Below are 16,156 nucleotides of genomic sequence, written 5' to 3'. Positions count from 1 at the left end.
CTTTTTACGGCTGAGGCGCAAAAATGACGCGATTTAGAATATTTGTATTCATTGCAGACTTTGTGGAGCTTTAATGTGAAGGCGAACAGTCTGGAAACTTCACATTAAAGGTCGACCGCTTTGTTGAAAACAAAACAAACCTGGAGTTAAAAGAGGGGCAGAAGTTTTAATGTTTAAACATTCAGCTCTTTACAAACATTTTTGCAGGAAAACGATGAATGACGGGAGACTCGGCTTCAGCTTTAATGACACAAACAGCTGTTTCACACATCAGCAGCCATAAATTAACACCCCAAAAATACTTAAAGGGAACATTTGATTCTCGTGGCCTCAAAACAAGCCGACGCTAAACTAAATACACAGAAGACGCATTTTCAAATGACACAAATGAAACAAAGATTAAAAAACATAACTGGAATCACTCGGAGCTGCTCGTGTCCTCACACAGAAACAAAAGTACAACATGCTGCGACGTCCAGTTCAGAGAGAAACACAATTATTGCAGTTTCAGATGATCAGAAACTAAAAACAGTCACTGCAGCAACAAACACGCAGCTCAGACAGCCAACATGCTGACCTCCTGTCACATTAAACCGCTGCTCTAAGCAGATGATCATCAGAACATAAAACAGACTCAATTATTTGTATTTCACACGCTGTGAGAACATGGCGTGCGCTCTGATCGCAGGTGCACGCTGGAATATTCACTTCTACTCTCGTTTCTACTGAAGCGAAAAGAGCGTAAAGGTTGGAAACCCGTCTCACCCGGGCTCCTTCACTCCTCTGTACAACCGAGAAAGTTTAAATGAAAATGGAGGGAAACTGGAACGTTCTTCCACTTCCTGCTTCACTACAAGGTGAAACGGCTTTAAAAGGGTAAAAGAAAAGGCGGGAAACAACAACAGGACATAACTGTAGCAGAGTTTACGACGATGTGCTCAATACTCCTGGATGGCTTCTTTGTAGCCTGACAGGCAAGACTCGGGGCAAACTCCAACCTTGGCATTAAAAACAATAAGACAACACACGCCGCTCACGCTGCGGTCGGGTCAGCTGTCTGCACGCTAAAAACACTCCAGAGGCGCTTCCAGACGTGTCGCTTCCTCCCACTGTAATCACACGATGAGATGAAAGCACAGGTGCCGGGTGACAAGCAGCCAATCAGAGAGCAGCCACAGAGGGGGCGACTGTAAGAGGACAGAGAGCACTTAGACGACCTCACTCCAGGATTACACGACACAAAGCTCGCAAGCTCGGCTTCTGCGACGGCAGCAGCAACATTCACCTCCTTCTCTCCACCGCGCTCCTCCGTCTCTGTCCGTCCCCCGCTCAGGTGCGCCTCCTCTTGGCTCCTCCCGGACTCGCCGGGTTGGAAGACGACAGGAGCTTCTCGGCCGCTCGACTCCTCTTCCTCTTCTCTGCCTCCTTCGCTCCGCTACCGCCGCCTCCTCCCGTCGCCGCTGACGACGATCCTCCGTCACTTCCTCCCTTCTCCTTGTCTCGCTCTCTCTCCTTATCCCGAATGCTGCTTGTTCGCTCCGACATCTTCACAGAGGAGTTACTCCCTGAAGCAGAGAGACGGAGGATCATATTAAAACCTGGTGTGGTCTAAACTCTCCAGACTGCACAAACTTCACCTGGTCGCTTATATTCTTCTAAGACTGCTGGGACTTTAATCTCTCCTCATCTTTTCTGACCGATTTTATTAGATTTACACTTGGCTGGTGTCGGTGTCACTACTGGTAGCACGAGGCGACACCTGGAGCAGAACGTTTGCTGTGGATCCTCCAGGCCCGTATCTGCTCCTTTATCCAAGGAGGAAAAGGATGAGTGCAGCCAGAGCTACAACATGACCTCCAGCAGGACACTGGTGAGAATGTCTCTGATGTCTCTGACCAAACAATCAGAAACAGACATCACGAGGGTCGCCCGACGGCCAGACGGCCTCTAGTGGGCGCTGTGCTCTGATCAAAGTCTGACTTTACAAACTTCTGCAAGTGTCACTATCATCTGCTGAGCGAGCAGAAGCAGCTGGAGGGTGTAAGGTGTGATGGAACAACCGACTCTAGCAGCTCCCAATGAAACCTCCAAGCCTTACACATGGCTGACGCTCTGAGTCGGTTTAACCTTTGAGACTTCACATGCTATCAAAATGTATCAAAATGCTTCTTTAAGCAGACAAACTGCTCTCCATGAGGAGAGGAGAGGTCAGAAATATATGTTTGATTATATGAAGCTGTGTATCATTTGTTTAAACCCAGTGGATCACATGCACATGTGTCTGAAAGCGAGCAGCTAACTCTGAATTTAAGTGTAAAAGAACCGCTGAGGCGCCAGGACGCCCCAGCTGACTGCACCTTAAATGCGAGACACAGTCTGGTACCTTCTTCATGTGTAGCTGGAGGTTCTCTCTCCATCCTGAACTCCTCTTTGGACTCCTCCTCTGAGCCCAGCTTCCCTACAAACGCACAAATTAGCGTCCGTTTAGACAAAGAAACGATGTTAACTTTTTTGTACTGGTGTAAACAATTTTAAAAAGCTGCATTTCTGACGGCAGTTCCCTCACCTTCCTTCACCTCCTGGATGATGTCATCGGGCAGGGAGAAGCTCTTCTCGTTGTTTGGGAACGGCAGGATCTCCGACTCGTGCTGCGTCACAGAGAAATGACAGTCTCAGTGGTGATGACCGCGTTCAGCGCGGCATGTAACAAACACTCAGCATGTGTGCGTCCTCACCAGCGCCTGCATGTCGTACATCGTTCCCAGGTGGTCCCAGATGACGGAGGAGGAGACCTGCCGTCCAATGTTCTGACTGAACTTGTCTCTGATGCAGATCATGTGGAAGTGACGGTTCACGCCTGCAGACAGAGACACACAGCATGCACTGCATCATGGTCACTGTTTTTTCCCAGGAAACACATTAACGCATCAGCGCGTCGGCTCTTTTGCCTTCCTGCAGTCTGAGCCACCTACAGGCCAGCTAAGCCAGATCAGTACATTTATTGGACCATAACTTTTCATATTAGCTGTATTTTATAGAGGAACCCAAATCCTTTATAATCCTCCTCCCTCAGTTAGAGGGACTTAGCCTCTCTACTTTATACACCTTTCTTCTTTTTTGTAGAGTTTTCTTTCTTGAAAATACTGCGTCACTCTGTTTACACATAAATCCAAAATTGGATTTTTAAATGACTTCTTTGAACTTTTTTACTCTTACAAAACTGCAGGAGCAAAAATAAAAATATTTGAAAAATATGAAGTGAAACTGTAACTGTACTGGAACAGTTACAGTACAGCTCTTTTCCACATTTACTGAGCACTCAAAGCATGTTCAACTGCACACTACATTCAACCATTCACAAAGCGAGGAACCAGGCTGGACGCACAAGAAAAGTGGTGTAGTTTTCCAAACACCTGGACTTTATTTTACCCGGAAATAGAATAGAATTCAACTTTATTGTCATTGCACATGTCACAAGTACAAGGCAAGAAAATGCAGTTTGCATCCATCCAGAATAGGGCTGCCACGATTAGTCGACTATCAAAATCGTCGACGACTGATTTAATAGTCGACGCGTCGTTTGAAGCTTTGTAAGATCACAAAAGACGCAGGAATGAGTAGTAGGATTTAAGAGTGTAATAACGGACTGAAACAGCAGATGGCAGCACTGCATGTACAAGGATGCCAGCTGCCGTTAAACCCCGAAGAAGAAGAAACTGTGTCCCAGAATTCATAGCGCAGCCCAGCTCAGTTTCCAACAATGGTGGCAGCTAGTTAGTTTTAATATTACTCTTATTATTCTTTCTGGGTCACAAAATAAACGTTTAACATATTTTCAGGCGAGAATGTAGCTGTGTAAACCTCAAATATCTGCTCAGTTTATCAAGACACCACATATTTTCAAAAGCGCTCCGACGTTTTCGGAGACGTCTGTTACCCACTAGCTCGATAGCTAGCCGGGGGCTAGGCTAACTAGAGCCGTGAGAACACCGGACTCCCGGCAAATCGTTTTCAAACCCACGGCCGTCTTTCACTACTCAGGTTAAACATGATATATGAGTCACTTAGATAACTTCAAAATGTTATTGTTTGGCTTTTTTAGTATTTTATTTGTTCCTGAGTAAATCGGTTTGGCTGAGATTAAAGTTATAATTTTTACACAGCTGAATACACATCAAGCAGACAGCTGATTATCAGAAGTGTGAGATGCTCCAGAATTTACTCCGGTGTCCTGTTATATTTTAGATAGCAAGGAGTTTATTAAACTTCACCGAAACAATCTGCAAATTTCATTAAAATTTAATAAACTATCATCTTGTCTTTATTTTTAGTTAGCACCTTAAACACTTCAAGCTGTAAGCTAATGATAGTTATATAAGAGCAGATGCTGCTGGTGCAATAAGCTGTAGTTTTACGTCCAATGGATGATGATCTGATTAGTCGACTAATTGCAAAAATAATCGGTGACTAGTCGACTATCAAAATAATCGTTTGTGGCAGCCCTAATCCAGAAGGCAATATTATAGCTCTATTACAAAAATGGGTCTATTATGGGTATGTTGCAATGTACACGGTATGAAGGTATTTTATGCATAAATAAATAAATGCAAAAACAATATTAGAAATGTTAAAACCAACAGTGGTGGGCCCTTAAAAGAAGTCAAGTAAATTGAGTTGCAGTAAGACTCCAAAGTAACATAAGGATCAAGACCTGTTCCAACAAAGAGGAACTCAAATACTGATGAGATCAACACTAACACACGACGTCATTAAAGGAAACAAAGGCAGCAGTTGGTTAAATCTGATTGTGGTGTTGATGAGCACTGTTAGGTTTGGTCAAAGGTATCGGTGTAATACGAGTTAGGTTAGGCTTCCTTAATACTGGCCATGGGTTGGATGCAGTGAAGTAAACAAACAAAGAGCAGTAAACCTCAGAGTCCGCACAGCTCAGCTGATCTCACGATTTTTATTCAACTTATCTCGAAGTCAGCGTGTAATTCCCTCTTTGGGTTCTCTGTCCTGCCAAACACAATTAACAATCGTTTTCCTCCTTAGAATCAGTTTCAGTTTAAGTGTCTCACCTGCAAGGCGAAATCTCTGGTTTTTAACTTTTTAAATAAGCATCCTCCATTAAACACCTGTTATTGCAATAAACTGAAATTAACGGTTTCCTAGTGTTTACATATTGATTCAGAGGCTCCTGAAAGCAGTCCAAGTTAAACTGGTTTAACTAGAGGAGATGCTCCAGCTAGCCGCATGCTAACGTTAGCTCTGGTCTTACCGACAGGTTTATGTCCGATCATCGCGTGGAACAGGCACACCTCCACCTCGTGGCTCCACACCACCGAGTCCTCCCCGGGAGCCAACGCCGAATCCGGCGGCTTCTCGTCGGTCTGGTTCAGCGTCACATCAGCTTCTCCCATTATTAAGGCAAAACCTAAAACTGGCCAGAAGCAGACGACCGTGCTCCGTTAGCATCGGCAACCGGAAACGTAGTAAGACTTCCGGGTATCGGATTTCAAGATAAAACGACAAAAAATAGCCAGAGTGGAAAAAAATTTTAAAACCGAATTTTGAGGTAAATTCATTTATTTGTTTTTAACAAATTCCAATATTAATCCTACACTTACAGTTTCAGTGACCGTCAAAGTTTAATGATAAACGGTCCGTTAAAACGCCACACAAAGATGGCTCTAGAATTTTCTCTTACAAGTGTTTGGCACAGAGACACCTCAGAAAAGTCAAGTTTGTTCCCCAAATCTAGTAAATAATTCAATAAAACTAAGTAAAAGTGTCTAGGGACCTAAAAGACATTAAAACTGCTTTCGTTTGAGGAAGTCGCAAAGAAAGCGACTGGACTTACGTTTCTTTCCAAGCCAGACACTTTACTGTTTTAATTTTACTAGAGCATCAGAGATAGGATTATTTGTATTTTTTGGCATCAACATTCAAATTTATGTTGAACAATTTTATTTTCCATGATATTTCCATATTTTTAAAGCCTCAAAAGACAAATTTAAAACCAATTTATCAGTGAGTTTACCATTGTCAGACATCAGATTTAAATCAAATTACAAGCCTCAAATATATTATCTCCCCAAATTAGGAGTTTCTCAGGGATCTATTGTAGCTTCTCCGTGGTTCTCAAAACAAGACAATGTAGTTTAGTATATGTATAAATGCCCAAACAAATGAACTTTGTCGTGATAATTAAAAAAATGCACTTTTTCAGGTGCTATTTTGCCAAGTAATTAAATTGTTAAGCACTAAATCTTTAAAGGTGAACATACAAGCAGTGGATGAGGAGTCATAGAAGCAGCCAGACTCAAAGGTTATGCTTCTCTATGCGGTGATCAAAACACCAAAAGGTTTATTGCAAATAAAACGGATACAGTTGGCGCCGTAAAACGGCCGCCACCACAAATACAACCAGAGAGGAAGAAAAAAAAACAATTTCAGGTACATTATATTTAAAATTAAGTGGCTACTGAACTTCACTGAGCTGAATAAGAGCATTTTGTTTTTACATTGATACAAAACTGCGCATCTCTTAATAAAGCATCCATAACAATCAATAACATTGAGAGTATTAACGTGAGGCCGATTATGTCCAGTTAGGCAGGGTTTTTCCAAGCATCCGAAAACTTTGTACTTCTCTGCAACTGCATATGATTTTATTTAAAAACAAGTTAGGAGCGTTTTCCGTTTAAACCTTTACTTTGAAACTCTGAATTACATTAAATTGCAGTTGTACTTGCATTAGGTTAAGATAAGATAAGATAAGATAACCTTTTTAAGCTCACTGCTTATCCCGTGGAAACGGTTGTAGGATATGTTGACATTATGGGAAATGCAGTTTCAAGCAGCAGATTTAGGAAATGAACCTGTAACACAGGCCAACAGTCACGATGTCTCCGATTCTGCTGAATTTTTTGGCTATTTTTCTGAGTTTGATCCTAGTTTGAGGATGCTTTTGTAAAACACCCTGTGACACTTTGCCTCCTGGGCTCATTCTCACTGCTTATCAAACGAAGAAGCCACGGAGCTCCTCCCCTTGCACCTTTTCACCAATAAGGTGTGAGAATGATGCCTCTTGCTGGGCAGTGAAGGCAGTTCAGTCTGCCGCCGCCTCCTTTTGCTCTTCTCCTCTCACAGGCCAGAACTTTAAGACTGAAAACCAAGAATCCAGTTTTTATTTATCCAGACAGGAAAAAGTTCACCTGTGCAGCTGATTCAATTCCAGACACACTCCAACTGAAAGAGACAGCAAGGAGCGAAATTAAGGGAAAATATTTTGTACCTTTAGTTTCTAACTACTTTTTGTCATCATTATTTATTTATTACGAGTGGCTGCACTGCAGTATTCACACCTGGAGCTATAACTAATTATTCTCACTAAAGAACCACAGTTGGAGTTCAAGTCGCCCCCTCGTTTTCAACAAAGAAATCCAAACTGTGCTTTTGGTTTCTAAACATTTTCCACAAAACCACACTGGCATTTTTCCGTCACCACAAAAAGTGTATCTGTTACACGTCTGAGCAATAAAGCTCCAGAACCTTCATAAGAGACTGTAAATAAAAGATGGACAGCCACTGTGGCATCAGTGAGGGCAGGTCTGACGTGCTCACTGACCACAGACGGGTCAAACCTGCTGTTTCACATTTAAACTAAGCTAGTGACCGACGCCGTAGACCAATGATTGCTAACGTGTGGGCTGCAGTGATAACAGCAACTCAGTTTTACTCAAGTATGTAAGTTAAATATTTATATAAATTTATATCCATTCATCCTCTTCTGCTTATTGTCAGGTTCACAGGCAGGTTGGAGTCTATCCCAGCTACCATTGGGCGAGAGGTGGTGGTTGGATTGTTATTACTGAGCTAAATTTGCTGCTCTTGTATTCAGTTGTGTCCCAGTGGCAGCTGGTCACACATTGGCCTCAACGCTTTATAGCAAACAACCTGCGTTGTGTTTTTTGAAGAAAAAACAAAACAAAAACTAAATGAATACTTTTTCTTGAATTTCAGAGGGAAGCTTTTAAGACTGGATGAGCCTCGTGGGACTTTGTTGCAGCTCTCTTGACTTTGGGGAAGAGCCATAAACTATTCATCTAACGAATCCAACACATTATATAACTGGAACTCTTTCATCTTTTATAGACGTGTCTACGATATTAGCTGTCATCTGTGCACCAATTCACCTCCAATTTCCTAATTCCAAAACAAACCAACTACTTGATCCTCGTCAGGAACAGGAACCATATTTTAGGTTAAACCTATAATACTCGGACTGTTTCTACTTCCTTTCTCCGCCTCAGCTGTACGGCCCTACGACCTACAGCTGCAGGGTTTAACTTGAAGCCACGTTAGCACCACAGGCCTGATTGGAAAGCAGATTTATTTTCTGGCAAACAGCTGGACAGACAGGGAGAACTCACATGTACAGTCAGCATGGAGACAAGTGGATGTAAACACAATACAGCTTTAACAAATGACAACATAACTGTATACCTAAAAAACTGAAACCGTTTCCCTCTTAAAATTCTGGCCTATTATAGAAACAAATACAGATAAAACCAGTAGAAGCAGCTGATGCTGACGGAGCAGACGGCAGTGTGAGCAGCGCCTGGTGAGCGGAGACACCCGGAAACAAAGAACCACATCTGGAGAGTTCCCACGCCTCCAGACTTTTTTACAGGATCAGATTCTGGGGATCCTCACAATCGTCAGCGGTTCTTTGTTTGAGGGTTTCAGAAAAAAAAAAAAGGAGTAACAAACAAGAAAGAAAATGGCAGCAGCGCTCGTTTTTCCGTCCGACTCGTCCACGCTCGAGGCCACGTAAAGGCTAAAACAAGCGCTCCTTCTCGTTTCTCTGCCTATCTGAGCGGCGAGCTGCAAACACACGATGAGATCCGATTGGACAGGTGTTCCCTGACACGCCACTTCGTGGTCCTGTGCGAGAGGATTCGTGGTAGGCACCGGGTCCCAAAACGACTTCTAATAATTACAAACATCATCGTTGGCAGCGCGACGGCAGTCGTAACCACGGGTAACAGTCGGCGGCCGCTCCCGTGGTTATCAGAGACAAACGCGTTGGCAACATGAGCCCCGTTTCCCCTGGCTGACAAGCTGGAGAGACTGGAGGGGGCGGGGCTTCAGTGAAATGTGGTGGCAGCAGGCTGATGATGAAAAGTGTTTGAAGGAGGAGGGAGGGCAGGGGGTGGGGCGACAGGGATATTATTGGTCCTTCTTCTCTGATTCTGTCGCTTCCTCTTTAGTCTCCTCAGATGACTCCTCATACCTGAAGAAGAGAAGAAGGACGATGTTAGTGTTTCACGAATATGAATCCAATGCTGCAGTTCCTCTAATGGCCTCTGGAGGCTCAAACACCCCGATTCAAACAGTTTGGATTCTCGCCATTCTCCACCTTAAAACAACTGAAAGGTGAGCGATCGCTTTTCTAATAAATCACCCATTTGGATTTTCTCGAGGCCTAAAGTTACGGGTGCAGCTGTTTGTAAAGATCGGTGGAACAAACAGTATCATCGTGTTTCATTTCTCGGTTAATTAGCAGCGACCTGTGTCTGTGCACTGCACCTGTCTGCTTTACCAGTGCTAATCAAGCTAACAACACCCCACCTTTGGTCACCTTTGGATCAGCTGAATTTTTCCTCCTTCATGATTTTTTTAATGCTATAAAAGGTGAATCTGATGGAGCGATGGTTTCATGTAGGCAGGTTAATGGGCTCATTAATGGGCTTTTTACCTGCCCAGGTGAGACAGAAGGGGACAGTAAAGATAGAGGGGCGGGGCTTCTACATCGAGGTGGGTTGTAATCTGCGGTGGCGCGGGGAGGAGCCTGTCGCCACAGAGACGGCATCCATGGAGCTAGCCAGGCTTGCGGGAGAGCCGCTGACGGTTGGAAAGGAAGTAAGTCTGGGAGAGGTGGGAAGAACTTCCTCTGAAGACTCATAGCTAACCACGGGGGGGGGGGACACGGGGAGCAGAGGAAGGAAATGGAGACACAGAGGAGATAAAAGAAAAATACAGAGAAAGAAAAAGGAGATGATAAAAGTAGTGAGAAAGAAAGGAGGCAACGACACAGTGTGGTAAATCATCTTAAACTCTAAAGGTCTAAGTTACTATAGAGCTCTACTGCCGTGCCAAACGAGGAGGACGGAGGATAAAGACCGACCGGAAAGGTGGAAGAAGAGAGGTGGGAAAAAATGTAAGAGAAAGTACAAAACAGACATGGGAGCAGGGAGTGAAATGATGAGGTCGATGAGCAGGAGACCCTCAGTCTGCTGACAGAAGCACCTGAACATACAAAGGAGCCGTCATAGACTCTGCATTTAACATGGAAACGGCTGCTCGGAGAACCTCGGCGGTTCCTGCAGCGCAGACTAAACTCCAGACAGAGATCCTTTAAAAACTGAGCAGGTGCTCCTGTTTTTAAAACACTATCATTAAATCAGGCCCCGAGGTTTCAGTCTCTCCTCCTGCACTGGAGTGTCTGTGCTGAAGTCAAGGTCCAAATCTTATTTATTCTTAAATGAAACAAAGAAATGTGGTTTAGCAGACGTGCACTTTGGTGCATTTAATAACAGAAATGCTTCAGTGTCATTGGTCGATAGATCACACTTTTAAATTTTACATTATACCCGAAGAAAAAAGAAAAGAAAGAAATCTGTCCAATCACAGAGCTTCATTCTGGAATAAACAGCCAATAGGGTTTCAGCCCGCCAGGCATGAGATTCTGAACCTTTAATCCACTAAACAAAGAATCCTCATGAGTCTAATTTCAGTAATTACAAATAAATCTCTCAGCTCGTTAATTTTAGTGCAAACGTATGTTCAGACTTCAGAAACATGTTTTCCTGCTAAAACAAGCTCGGCCCTGCTGCCTCACCGTGGTTGGTCACCGTGGTTACTCACCTGAACATCTCTGTGAGCTCTCCTTTGAACAGCGCTATGATGACGGGGAAGCCGACGCAGGCGGGCACCAGGTACAGCAGGGCGGGCTGGACACACAGATTTAACAGCTTTTAACGTCCTCAATCATTAAAACTGAGACGGGCAACATCATCGGGTCTTTTTTATAAGTAAATGATAACTGTAAATCCTAAATACAGCAGCACAGCATTTAATGGTGTCTTTCCCTTGTTTGGATGTTGGTCTGTAAATAAATAAACTGCACAACAACAAACAGCCGTGAGCGACGAGTAAATCCTTAAAGCTTTATTGGCTGCGGCTTCTTAAACACACCCTGTGCAAATTTAATACCTACAGCAGATTTTCCAGAAAATTAAAACTTCAGACTTTTCACTTAATAAGCTGCTCACAAAATCAGACTTCATGTTTGTCCCAGTTTTAATAAAGCCAACGTTTAGTCCGCCTCCAGGAAACATCAGACTCCACGTTAAACAAAAGGACGGACGCTGAAGTTAAAGGTCCCGACCAGTGAGAACACAGAGTCACTGCAGCGCTTCATCAACCTCATGTTCTTGGCAATTATCAGTTGTTTAAATAAGAGGAAAAAAGAGAGCAGATTAGCTGACTGTAACTCTGGTCGGTATGACAGGATGTGGTTTTCATCGGCTTCACATGGGGAGCTTCAGGGTCCCAGAGGTGGTTTAAACTGGAAATTCGAAGCTTTACTGCACTGATGATAAAAGGAACGACGCAGGAACACAAAGGTCCCAACCCTTAAATCGGAGCCTCTCTCCTATTCAAAGCTCTCTGGAAATCTCCCCGACAACATTCAGCCTGGCTCGAGAGCAGACTAAAGTCTGTATTCTGCTTGAATAAATTAGACTGAAAGGAACAACAGCAAACAGAACGCAGGAAGAACTGGGGGATACACAACGAATCGAATTTTAATCTCGATCACGAGTTAGACTAAATTATCAAACGATGCGGCGTTTGCTAACGTGAATCGTCCAACATGAACTCAAACGCCCGTAACTGCGAGTCCTCAAAATGAGCTGATGCGACTGGCTGCAAAGAGGCTGTTTTGAGCAGAGACTGAACAAAACAAAGTTGAGAAGAATGATTGCGCGTTAGGCCTCGTACCTGTGCATGTTTGAAGGTGTGCATGACAAAGATGGTGAGGCCCAGTCCAAAGATGTAGGCCAGGAAGCTGGAGTAGAAATACGTCCTGCTGTTTTTATTCAAGCTGCAGGTAGAAGACGGTTTCACATGAAAGGGAATAAAGAACATTCATCTTGTTTAAATCCCACAAATGAGAGAAAACAAAGGAAACGAGGCAGCTGAGAGGAAAGGACCGAGTGTTACCTGACATCGAAGCGCAGCAGCAGAGCGATGAAGATACCCGGGATGACAATGTCTCCCAGTCCCAGCATGGCAAAGTTACTGGCCTCCAGACCTTTCTCCAACAAGTCCTGTGGAAACACCACTGCAGTGGAGCAAAGACGGGTGGGGGAGATCACAGCAGGACAGGTCAGCTGGGTGAAGTCTATGAAGAGCAGGAGCTAAAACTGACTGACACGGTCATACACAGCACTTACATTTGATTGGTGCTTCAAATGACTTGGCAACAGTCACCATGACGTTGGTCCCAAACACCTGGAGACACACAGAATAAGGATGATGTACAGCTGTGTTCATGCTGGGTCATTGTTGGAACATCTGGATTGTGTCAAAGTGCTGAAACTGAACATCTGGACATGACAGAGCTGAGCTCGAATCTTCTGGAACGTTTCCGTACGACTACCTGAGCTGGACACGTGATCTACTCACCCAGAAGACGTCGTAGATGAACAGCCCCCCCAGCAGGATACAGCCGGTGCTGACGTTGTTCAGGTGGAGCAGCTCCACTCCGTTCAGGGCAAACGCCAGCCCGAACAGGTTATTGGCTATCCAGTGCTGTGATGTCACAATACACACGCACACGTGAGCACAAAATGACGCATCCGAGCGGCTGAGACGAACACATTTACACAAATCCTTTTGTTTTTGAACCCTTTATACAGATGTTGACCAGATGTTCTTTAGTCTCAGCTAAATAAACGAGTTTGGATTCAGAGGTTTTATCCTCATTATTCTTTAAATAATAATTAGAAGCCAAAAGTGACGCTGACAGCAGGCTTCGATCGCATTACAGATTTCAGCTCTATGTCACAGCGTGGAACATCATTTCTGATGGAAATAATTAGAGCTTACATTTTATACCATCTGTCGGAAAAACAGGAAACATTTTAAAATCTGTCGATTTTCTTTGTTTCACACCGGAAGGAATCAAACATAAGCACTAAAAGCTATTTACTCAGTAAATAACTAATTTGGCATCTTGATGAAAAAACAATAATAATGTGCTTCACTGTTTTTACTGCTTTCATGTAAAAGAGTAAACTGAAAAATTCAAGAACAACAAAAACAAGATTTTAACACCATGAACATTAAATATCACTGATTATAAACTTTCACATGTTTGTGGATTAACCATTACTGTCATTTAGGGCTTCATAAATAATTCATTACCCCACAGATCTAAGCTCAGCCATGTTGGAGCTCACAGCTATGCTCAGCTCTGTGTGCTGCACGTGTCGCTTTTACCTTTTTGAGCAGGTACCAGACTCCCACCACGCTGCTGATGAGCAGACACACCAGGTTCTTGGTGTCAAACTCATAATTGACTATTTCTGTAGAGACATGGAGAGACGCAGGTCAGACATGAATGTGAAAGACGTCAGGAGACCTAAATCGGGTTCAAAAGGCCGTTCAATAAACCACATTTATACAGAGATGCTTACAGCTCTGACAGATTCGACCTAATAAACTTTAACCGAGGCCGTTTGTCGCTTCCTCAGTAAACACGATTCAACGAGAAGATTTACTCCAAAACTTTACTCGTGCAGATGAACCTGTACAGCAACATTATCGTCCTGACAAAGAGAAACAACATTCACTGTTCTAAGGTTTTATTCATCAAGACACAATAAACAGATCATGTGTTTATTTACTGCTTCAAAGGGACCTCAGAGGGTAAGTGGCAGCCAGGCGCTGATAGTTAAATGCACTTCATTAAGTGATCATCAGCAACAAAGTCCATCATTCTAAAATTAAAAAATACTGACGGCTGCTAGTGCCATCTGTCAGCCTCCTCCTAGCTCAGGGATGGGGAACTGCAGGCCTCGAGGGCCGGCGTCCTGCAGGTTTTAGACGTGTCAGCTGATGTAAATGGCTAAATGACCTCCTCAACATGTCCTGAAGTTCACCAGAGGCCTGGTAATGAACTGGTCATTTGATTCAGGTGTGCTGACCCGGGGTGATCTCTAAAACCTGCAGGACGCCGGCCCTCGAGGCCTGCAGTTCGACAGCCCGTCCTAGATTCACCTTTGGTATCATTTTGAAACCTACGTACAGAGATTTTCAGACCTCTGAGGTCACTGAGATTCTAACTCATTCGAGATTAGTAGCTGCACCTTTGGTATGAATTTGAAAATACTGCGTTGCCTCGTTCCTGAGTTATCGCATTCAAACTCGGGTCGTCACCTCGGCCCATCCACCCGTAAAAATAGCCTTTTACAGGCGAGGAGGGCAACAATTATTCATCTGAAAATTTTCCATGTCAGACTCTACAGGGCCCAGTTAGCATGTTAAAGGTTAAAGTTCATGACAGCACAGTTAGAAAAAGAAAGCACAGCTTAGGTTAGTGAAGCTTCATCTGAAGGAACGATGACATAATCCACAGCAGCGATTTAATCATCGAGCCGAGCGTGAGGTCCTCTCTATACCAAAGTATTCTGGGGTCAAGCGTGAGGTCGTCTGTCTCATAGCTAATGCTTGAGCTAACATTAGGTCCAGAGGAGGATCCAAGCACAGCAGCAAATCTCCAACAGAATAAGAAAAGAATCACCGTGCAGCAGTGACCCAGTCAAAGTCCAGACCTGAGTCTGAATGAAACTCTGCAGCAGGACTTCAGAGAGCCGCGCATTCACGAAACCCCACAAACCAAAGACTGGACTAAAATTCCTTCAAAGCGATATGCAAAACAATTCACTTCCTCTGGCATCTTTGCCGTGCAATACTTTAAGAATTAAATCGGAGCAATAAACAGTTTGAACACGTTTTGGGGTTTTTTGTGTGAAACAAAAACATTTGCCTGCTCTTTTTAGGAATCTGGGTCTTTTAAACTGTATTTTTAAACTGTGTTTGTTCCCGTCGTTGGGGGGGGACGGGCGTGGAACGGGCAGCAGGTCTCACCTTCTTTGGACTCTCCGGAGCCCTGAGTGAAGAGCAGCTGGTACTGTTTGTTTGGGAAAGATGCTGGGAAGACTCTGGACATCAGAGGACTGAGAGACAGAACCAAGAACAGAGTCGAGTCACCTCCAACATCAGTTAAACCAAAGCGATTCACTCGCACACACATTCACGTTCTCTGACGTACCTCATAGTGTGAGACAGAGCCAGGACGCCCAGGACGAAGAAGTAGACCGACAGCAGCAGGTTGATGTACTCTTGAGAGAATACCTGCGTCACAGCACACGTCCAGCATCAAAAACAAGCCTCATCTGATGAAATGCACCGTCGCAGCTCTCCCCGAGGTAAGAGACGCCGACTCACCTTGAAGAAGAGGTAGAGCCCAAATAGAGTGCAGCTGGCGATGATGGGGAACCTCGCTGCGTCCCGACTGGTGATGGTCTCGGGCATGTCGGCTGCATTCTGGGAGAAACGGAGCGGAGACAGAAATATGAGCAGGTAAGGTGAAGGTTCACCAGAAGACAGGGATGTGCACACCAATCCAAACACCAGGTGAGACCACACCAAGCTAAAGCTTCCCATCACAAATTTAACCTGAAAGAAGATGAACTAGTTTCCAGACAGAAACCAGTGAAGTTTTAAATGAAGATCATCAATTTTAAATTAGGGTTATATGGACCACAGTTTATGTGTTGTAATGTAACTGTTACTGTCAAGGTTTAACGCCTAAACTAACCCAAATACCGGGATTAACCCTGAGGCCGTGTGAGGCCCTGTGAGGCTCCGTGAGGCCGTGTGAGGCCCTGTGAGGCTCCGTGAGGCCCTGTGAGGCTCCGTGAGGCCCTGTGAGGCTCCGTGAGGCCCTGTGAGGCTCCGTGAGGCCCTGTGAGGCTGTGTGAGGCCCTGTGAGGCTGTGTGAGGCCCTGTGAGGCTC

At 44.3% G+C, this 16,156-nt stretch overlaps 2 protein-coding genes across 6 annotated transcripts in view; both read right to left on the bottom strand.

The window, feature by feature from the left end:
- Positions 1-219: 219 nt before the first annotated feature.
- mrgbp (MRG/MORF4L binding protein) lies at positions 220-5,515 on the bottom strand. Of its 2 annotated transcripts, XM_013914684.1 has the most exons (6): positions 5,282-5,515; positions 2,736-2,857; positions 2,567-2,648; positions 2,384-2,458; positions 1,286-1,565; positions 220-1,187 (listed from the first exon to the last, which is right to left on the bottom strand). In XM_013914684.1, exons 1-5 carry the CDS (start codon positions 5,421-5,423, stop codon positions 1,330-1,332), a joined length of 657 nt encoding a protein of 218 aa, XP_013770138.1. In that variant the 5' UTR covers positions 5,424-5,515; the 3' UTR covers positions 220-1,187; positions 1,286-1,329. The 2 variants fall into 2 exon arrangements, with proteins under 2 accessions (XP_013770138.1, XP_005748268.1); XM_005748211.2 differs by having other exon boundaries at positions 220-1,565.
- Positions 5,516-8,380: 2,865 nt separating this feature from the next.
- Positions 8,381-16,156, bottom strand: part of hm13 (histocompatibility (minor) 13) — a 14,764-nt gene continuing 6,988 nt past the window's right edge. For 2 of the 4 annotated variants that reach the window (XM_005748209.2, XM_005748210.1), the window contains 10 exons: positions 15,586-15,684; positions 15,410-15,492; positions 15,226-15,314; positions 13,576-13,661; positions 12,760-12,885; positions 12,528-12,585; positions 12,295-12,415; positions 12,073-12,175; positions 10,936-11,021; positions 8,381-9,301 (listed from right to left, as the gene is read on the bottom strand). In XM_005748209.2, coding sequence (XP_005748266.1) covers positions 9,238-9,301; positions 10,936-11,021; positions 12,073-12,175; positions 12,295-12,415; positions 12,528-12,585; positions 12,760-12,885; positions 13,576-13,661; positions 15,226-15,314; positions 15,410-15,492; positions 15,586-15,684 — 915 coding nt within the window. In that variant the 3' untranslated portion in view covers positions 8,381-9,237. Of the gene's footprint in view, positions 9,302-9,756; positions 9,976-10,935; positions 11,022-12,072; positions 12,176-12,294; positions 12,416-12,527; positions 12,586-12,759; positions 12,886-13,575; positions 13,662-15,225; positions 15,315-15,409; positions 15,493-15,585; positions 15,685-16,156 lie in introns of those variants that run through there. The other 2 variants (XM_005748207.1, XM_005748208.1) reach the window with 2 other exon arrangements.

This window comes from Pundamilia nyererei, unplaced genomic scaffold (genome assembly GCF_000239375.1).
Source record: "Pundamilia nyererei isolate P.nyererei 1_Seehausen unplaced genomic scaffold, PunNye1.0 scaffold00216, whole genome shotgun sequence".
Classification (NCBI taxonomy): domain Eukaryota; kingdom Metazoa; phylum Chordata; class Actinopteri; order Cichliformes; family Cichlidae; genus Pundamilia; species Pundamilia nyererei.
This window is presented reverse-complemented; position numbering and strand designations above follow the sequence as displayed.

Bases quoted from the DNA above. Each gene is read 5' to 3' on its own strand.
- mrgbp (XM_005748211.2), bottom strand. From the start codon at position 5,423: ATGGGAGAAGCTGATGTGACGCTGAACCAGACCGACGAGAAGCCGCCG. The intron at 2,649-2,735 runs GTGAGGACGCAC...TCTGTGACGCAG, and splicing joins TGTACGACATGCAGGCGCTG to CACGAGTCGGAGATCCTGCC. The intron at 2,459-2,566 runs GTGAGGGAACTG...GTGCGTTTGTAG, and splicing joins CATCCAGGAGGTGAAGGAAG to GGAAGCTGGGCTCAGAGGAG.